This window comes from Carettochelys insculpta, chromosome 21, assembly GCF_033958435.1.
Source record: "Carettochelys insculpta isolate YL-2023 chromosome 21, ASM3395843v1, whole genome shotgun sequence".
Taxonomy (NCBI): Eukaryota; Metazoa; Chordata; order Testudines; family Carettochelyidae; genus Carettochelys; species Carettochelys insculpta.
The window spans coordinates 8,896,054-8,903,156 of NC_134157.1; the positions used below are offsets into that span (position 1 = coordinate 8,896,054).

The 7,103-nt window shown below is 56.1% G+C and overlaps 1 protein-coding gene across 1 annotated transcript in view; it reads left to right on the top strand.

Moving 5' to 3' along the window:
* NIBAN2 (niban apoptosis regulator 2) overlaps nt 1-5,233 on the top strand; it is a 99,653-nt gene extending 94,420 nt beyond the window's left edge. Inside the window, exon 14 of the mRNA XM_075015371.1 lies at nt 778-5,233. Within this exon, the coding sequence (XP_074871472.1) occupies nt 778-1,574 (797 nt within the window). The 3' untranslated portion in view covers nt 1,575-5,233. The remainder of the gene's footprint in view (nt 1-777) is intronic.
* The last annotated feature ends 1,870 nt before the right edge of the window (nt 5,234-7,103 follow it).

The following is a 7,103-nucleotide window of genomic DNA, read 5'->3' on the forward strand; positions in this document are numbered from 1 at the left end:
GCCTGGCCCCCCCCCGGTGTAGGTGGGTCTGACCCTCAGCGCTTCTGCCTTCAGAACTTCTCTAGCATCTTCCTTTCCCCCGTCCCGACAGCCCAGCCTGGGTGCTCTGCTCTCCATCACTGACAGGTCCTGCTCCAAGGCTCACATCCCCACCCCTGCAGGCCATGCGGAAAGCCTTGGCGAAGATCACCTTCTTCTCCTGTGGCGCCGATGCCTTCTTCGACTCCTTCCACCCAACCCCTTTCTCCACCGCCTCATGGTCAGGCTTCTGAGCCTCCCTCTGAAGGGCCTTGGCACTTCCGCCCTCCCCGTTGTGCTGGGGTTGCTTTGTGCACCCCTTGCCTCCCTCAGCAGTGCCCTCTTGGGCCATCCGACAGTTGCGTGCCTTGCCCTGTGTCCTGCCACGCTGTCCCTTAAGCATGGCGTGCCCTCCCGACTCCCCTGTGCTCCAAGTCCCTTCTGCAGGGCCCTTCCCTACCCCTGCCAGGACAGAAGTAGGAACTTAGCCCATTCAAGGGGGCTTGGCTGAGCCGTGGCTGGAGATGCTCCATCTGCTGTGTGGGCCGAGAACTGGACCAGGCTATAGACTGGACTCCATGTTCTCTCCCGACCAGCTGGCTGCCTGTGTCCTGCTGCGAAGCCTGAGCTGGGATCAGCTCTCACTCTGCATCTGCACTGCATAGAGCTCCGTGAGGCTTTGCTCTCATTGAGACCTGTTGGTGCTACTGACACGTCCACAAAGCTCTCCCCCTCACCTCCCTGTCTTTGCCATTCCAGCTGTGAAGGAGGCAGCGGTGCAAAGGAAACACAACCTGTACCGGGACAGCATGGTCATGCACAACAGCGACCCTAACCTGCACCTGCTGGGCGAGGGTGCGCCCATCGACTGGGGCGAGGAGTTCAGCAGCCAGCCAGACTCGGACCCAGCTGCCGAGAAGCGCCGCAGAGCCAGGCAGGTGGTGTCAGTCATCCAGGATGACGAGGGGGCCCTGCCCTACAAGGCTGAGACGGGGGTGCTGACGCACCAGCTGTCCCAGGAAGAGCCTGGCTCTGAGGAGCCGGAGGCCTGCCCTACCCTGGCTGACCCAGGTTCTCCTGGCAGTGTGCAGGAGATACGGGGGGTGCTGGTAAAGGAGATCAGTGTGGAGACCCAGGTCCCGGCAGAAGAGGAGGCAAAGGACCAGCTGACGAATGGTTCATTAGTCCTGCAGAGCGGCGGCTCTGAGGAGCTCGAGGTGGAGGGGGCTGCCGAGGAGGCTGAGGAAGGGCCTGCTCCCTTGAAACACTCTGCCCAGCATGAGCCTGGCGCCACGGGCCCAGCGAACCCAGGGGTGGAGGAGCAGGAAGCCGAGCCAGCGGTGCCCACCTCTCCGGCCGAGCCGCCTGCCCTGGCAGCTGCCCCATTGCTTGTGGAGGGGGCAGTCGAAGCGAATCACCACAAACCCAACGACAAGGAGACGGGAGAGGAGGTGTCCACCCAAGTGCATGCGGAGAAGAGGGAGCCTGGCCCCCCGGCCCCAGAGCCCGGCGAGGGGACCACTGAGACCAGCGAGGGGGTGCAGACTCAGTTCTAAGGCAGCCCCCCGGCCAGGCTCTCTGCCCGCTGTGTGCCGAAGGCGGACTGGAGCCAGTCACACCGTGGGGGGAAGGGGCTCGGAAGCTGAGCCAGTCGCTGGCACCAGTAGCTGTTACGTTCCCAGGTTCCCAAGCAGGTTCTGCTTCAGACACCAGCATTCCAGGGAAGGGGGTGGGGGAGCTGCCGAGGCACAAGGTCTCCTAGACGGCACACCCGTGGGAGGGGAGCCATTGGCTCGCCACCATGCGGGGCCAATCTACTGCCCCTCCTCCCAGGACTCTAGCGCAGTCTAGGCTACGCCCTGCTCCCCACGCACACGGCTCTGTCCCATTTGGTGGTTTTCCTACCCTTGAAGAGACACTCTCCTGCCTTACTCGACTAGCCGGAGGGTGACGGTGTGAATGCCTTGGCTTTCTCCCAGGCCACCTGCACAGTGCATGCCAGCCGGCGCCTCATGCCCCGGGGCTGGGTTTTGTAGGGAGTCCCCTGGCTGTTCCAAAGTCCCAAGTTCCTTTGGTCTGATAGGGCTCATTCCAGCCCAAGAGGCCTGTGCTGCACCCACACTTCTTTGTCAAGCCTGGCGGCTGCACAGAGCCCACCTGCCAGCATCGGTTACTTCTCTTCCGAACGGGCCTGCCTCCAGGACCTGCGAAGGGGGAATGCACACGTCCCCTTCTGCCCTGGAGAACGTTGACGATGGCTCCTCACAAAGGCACACGCTTCCCTCCGGCGGGTGGGCATTGCTGGTTTGCTACTTCACACCTGTCAAGCCAGTGCCATGACTTCCCCATGTCCCCTCACACACTCTGGCAGAGGGAGGGTTAAATGAGCCGGGAACTAACTTCAGTTGAACTGGAATTCATCTTTCCTAATTGGCCCCTGTAGAAGGCGAGTCGGCGTGGGAGGGTGGGGCCGTTGCTTGCGTAGTTACACAGTAGCACATCGCTGGAGAATTAGTAGAGCTCGCTGGTGTGGGTGGCACTACAGCAGCACCTTAACTCTGTTGCTCCTGGTCTTCCCTGCCTGGGCAGCTCCGACTGAGGGTTCACTGATAGCTCCACAGATCGTCCACTTGTGGGGCAGGTTGTGGGATGGAACGAGCCACAAATACTTCTCAGCTATCTCCATCTCCGTGTTCCTCCTCCTCTGTTATGTCCACAACCCAACCCTGTGTGTATAAACCTGAGTGTTTGCCCCAGGTTTGGGGGGACAGAGCTGGTCTCCATGGAAGGAGATGGTTGGTCTTTCATTGCTGGAGCTGTAAATAAGACGCTCTCCAGTGCCATTCTGCTCCTGGTGCTTGGTTCTCTCGTTCAGTTACAAACGCTTGTTGAGAGGCGTCTCTGAAGTTGTACGTGGTTTCTCCACGCCCCCTGTCCCCATCCTTGCAAACCCCCTGAACCTGTCCTAAGATGATCCCCAAGGGTTGGTTACAAATGCTCACTGCCTTGTGACCATGTCTCCTTCCCTTGCCTGGAAAGTGGAAATCTGGAAACCTGTTGGAAGGCCAGGGAAGGTGCAGTTGTGTTTGCAGATGGACAGAAAGACGTTGGCTGGGGTAGGGAGAGAATGGAAGGGGTTGGAGAAGGCCCAGAATCTAGACGTGTGGTTTAGAGGGGACAACTATTGGTGATGGACTTGCCCGTTGCCGCTCTGGAGAGGGGACTCCAGGATGGCTGGGAGGAACTGTAGGACTCTGGCTTGTTGCTAATCAGCATTTTCCCTCCGGCACATGAGCGTGTGTGGAGGGCTCATTGCGCTTGCTTCTGGGGCTGCTGAGTAGCTCTTGGGGAGGAGCTAGCTTGAGGTGGTGGTGTTGAAAACCTCCTCATGTTAGAGAAATGGGTGCTTTAGTGGGGGCAGGGGTCTTTATGCACCATGCCCAGCCCTTGGGAATCATCAGCCTGGGGTGAATTTCATTGCACAGTGGCTGGACTGGTCTTGGAGTCTTTTCCTGCCCCACGAGGGTGGGAGGTATAGCTTCAAAAGAGAGCTGCTGCCAAGGATGCAATGGATACAGCTTGTCTGCTTGCCCCCAGCCAGTCAGGAGAACATTTAGCTATGAAGGGAGCATGGGGCCTTGCTTTCTTTTTCCATTGTCTTTCCCCTACCCCCATCCAACTCTTCTGAAAAGCTCTGCTGAGGCTGACGCTCTTCCCAGCATGTTCTGCATGCTAGGGCTAAATCTTCCCTGTTCTTTGTGAGACTGTGCTACCCAGGACACCAGCTGCATCCACCCTGGCTCCTAGAGGGAGGTCACTTTGCTGGGGTGGTTGGTGTGAGCCTATGTCTTGTGGGCTTAGCTCTCTGTTCTCTTGGGTCAGGGCGAGAGGAGAGAAATGAGGTTCACTGGCTGGATGTGGCCTTTGGGCTTTGTGCAAACAAGAAACTTCTGAGATTCACTGTAAAGCAAAGGCTCAGATGTGGAACACCAGGCCCTAAGGAATGGATGCTACAGTCCACGCACCAAGGGTGAAGGAGAGGAGAGGTCTGTAGCTCTTCTGTCTCGGCAAGTCTGGTGGAAGCGTGCACAGGAAGCCGGCTGTGACCCAGCTCCTAGAAAGGTGCTAAGCTGGCTCCAGTTCCGCTGGCCAGCTGGTTTCAGTTGGGCTGCTTAAAGGACTCCTCCGTGTGGGCCCAACCCAACTTCCCAGACCGCTGCTCCCTGCGACGCCCTTTTCCGGAGGTCAGGGTGCGGGGAGGGGGAATGTTCCCTGGACAAAGGCAGGGGATGGCCGAAGCAGGTTTCTCCAGGTCTCTCTCGGGCATCTCTGCTCAGGGCTGTCCTGCGGGGATGCAGTGCCCCAAGGCCATTCCCCACTTCACCCCTCCCCCAGGAGTGGGTGCTCTGCGGCAAGACACCCAGGGAGAAGCGAGGCACAGGAGGCTGGCGCAACAGGGCAGAGTGCAGCCCGCTGCCTAGTTGCTTGTCTCCCACTGCCTGTGTGGTGAGTGGGAGGGAGGTGGCCCCGGCTGCCACTGCCACACCAGGCCCCTGTAATCCCCTGGTCCCTTCTCGCCATAGACAATTGGAGCAGCCACCACAGCCCCTGCAAAAGCCCAGGGCCTGGGGCACCTGCCCCAGTTCCTCCTATAGCTGGGCCGGCTCTGTCTCTGCTGCACTCCAGCAATCAAGGTACAGTCGCACTGAGTCGGCCCCTCCAGCCGGGAGCTCGGCTGAGCGCTGGCTGTTGGTGTATAACTCAGTATATATTGGGACCCCCCTGACTCTCACGGGTGACCTGTTTCAGAGTTCCCTTAACGCTGAGGGAACTGGGGACGTGTAGGAGCTGGGGAATAGACTCAGCCGACACACGAGCTGCATGCAGGCCATGTAAAGTTGAAACCGTCATGCACAGTGGAAACAGCGGGGGTAAAGTCTCACCCCTGGGCTGCTCCAAGCTCCAGTGCAGAATAAAGACCAGGACCAGCCTCTCGCCTCCGTCCTCTACAGGTACATTCCAACTCCCATGTGTATTTTAGATGCCGTTGTTTCTCCTTTTAATGGGGCAGGACCCAATCGAAATCGCAGGGGACCTCCCCAAGTGCCTTGCCTCGGGAATCCGCACCTGGCTCTTCCAAGATATTGTACCAAGAATGTTACACAAATGTTTAAAATATGCTTCTGATAAGAAATAAAAACCAGCTTTATTTAAAGTCTGCCACATGCTCTCATTGCCGAGTGGTTCGCTGCAGCAGGCACGTCCCTCTGGGGGCACCAGTGAGATGGAGTCTGGGGGCAGGGTGGGTCAGAGCCAGACTGTTTGGGGCTGGCTATGAGTGTAGAAAGAGGGCTTTGATTTGGTGTCCAGTCGCGCCAGCTGTGCAGCTGGTAAGCTTGGGTGTACAAGCGCATCGAAAAGCAGGCCGGGGCTAGGCAGCGCCGTGCCACAGAGACAGTCACAGCCCATAGAATTTGGCCTTGTGTGTGCTGGGTTAGCGTCTACTGCGAAGTGGGTTTGTAGCCCAGTTGCACTTGTAGGCCCTGCTGTGGTTGGTGCTGTACGCTGTCCCCTCTCCCGTGGGACAGTTACCGCCCCAGAGAGTGTACCATGTAAATGCAACACAACAGGTGGGAGGAAGGAGGTGGCAGTGTGCCCATTTTACATGTAGAGAAGTAAGGCATAGAAAAAACAAACAAACAAAAAAACAAACGGTGGAACCACATATTGAATCCATATCGCCTGAGTCCCCCTCATGCCGCTAAACTAGACCACCCCTCCTTCACTGCTAGTGAAAATGCTGAGTCCTGGGTCACTCCGCAGCATGGTGAGCAACTAGGCTGTAATTGTAGTGAGGGTAACTTGCCAGGGTAGCCTCACTGGCACTGCTAGCTGGCTAAGGTCAGTGAATAGCTTCTTAGCACTGTGTGTGTTCAGCTCATGTAGTGCTTGGGGCACTGCAGCATGCGTCAAAAGTCTTGGGTTCTATTACTGATTCAGCTACCAGTCTTCTGGTTGCTCGCCCTTGCTCTGTGGCTCAGTTTTCCTATCTGCAGAAAGGGGATATGTTAAGCTCTGTTGAGGAAAAAGCCTATAGATGGACTATACGCTAGTGGTTTCTTGCCTGTAATGTCTTCTCATCTGCATGTAGGGCCTGCATTGGAAGGAGGGGGCTGGCCCGTTAAGGAGGCAAATTTTTCACTGCTAAACCTTCAGCAGGATAATTAACTTTTTGGGCATTTACAGCCCTTGGATGTGCAGCCCTAAGACAGCTTGTGCTTGATGTGCAGAGCTGACCAGTAAGATAAACCCACTTTTGCCATTGTCAAACCAAAAGCCTTTTCTTGAAGAAATTCTAGCTAATTTAGACAAGAAAAAGTTAATCAAAACAGATAATTTCTACTGAGTGACCCAATCTGAGCATGTGGGAGCTTTTGGGGGAGGCAGAGAGAGAGGAAATACTGGTTTGCAAAACTTGAAGGGTGACTTTTCATCCAGTTTTCATACACAAAAGTAAGTCAACATCTCAGCCCCGTCCCCAGGCTGGGAAACGTTTCCCTGTGTGCTCTAACAAGATAATACTTTGCATGCAGTCTCTTCCAGCTGGGAATCTCCGAGCCCTTTCCAAAGTAGGGCATTATCCCCATTTTACAAAGAAGTTAATGGACTTGGCCCAAGTCAATGCAACCAGCCAGCAAGCTGGAAATAAGCCCCAGTACAAGCCCTGGTCTTTTAGCTCTAACCAGGGGCCATCTTTTTGTTCTGTATTTGTACAACCCTGAGCACAACTGGTTACTGGTCTATGACTGGGTAGAGACCTGCAAATCCGCAGATACCTTCTTTATGTCCGTGGATAGCTGCTCTATATCCATTGGCAAATGCACCCGGGATGTGAATGCAAATATCTGCAAAGCATTTCTGTGATGTGGATGTAGATACAAATTTGCAACTAGCCACTTTATAGCTGTGGGTCTCGGCATCTGTGGATCATTTTTTGTGGCTGTGGCTATAAATTTTGTATCCATGTAGGGCTGTACAAATGGGGCTCCTACCTGCTTCAGTTGTCACAGCTGGATCACACCTAG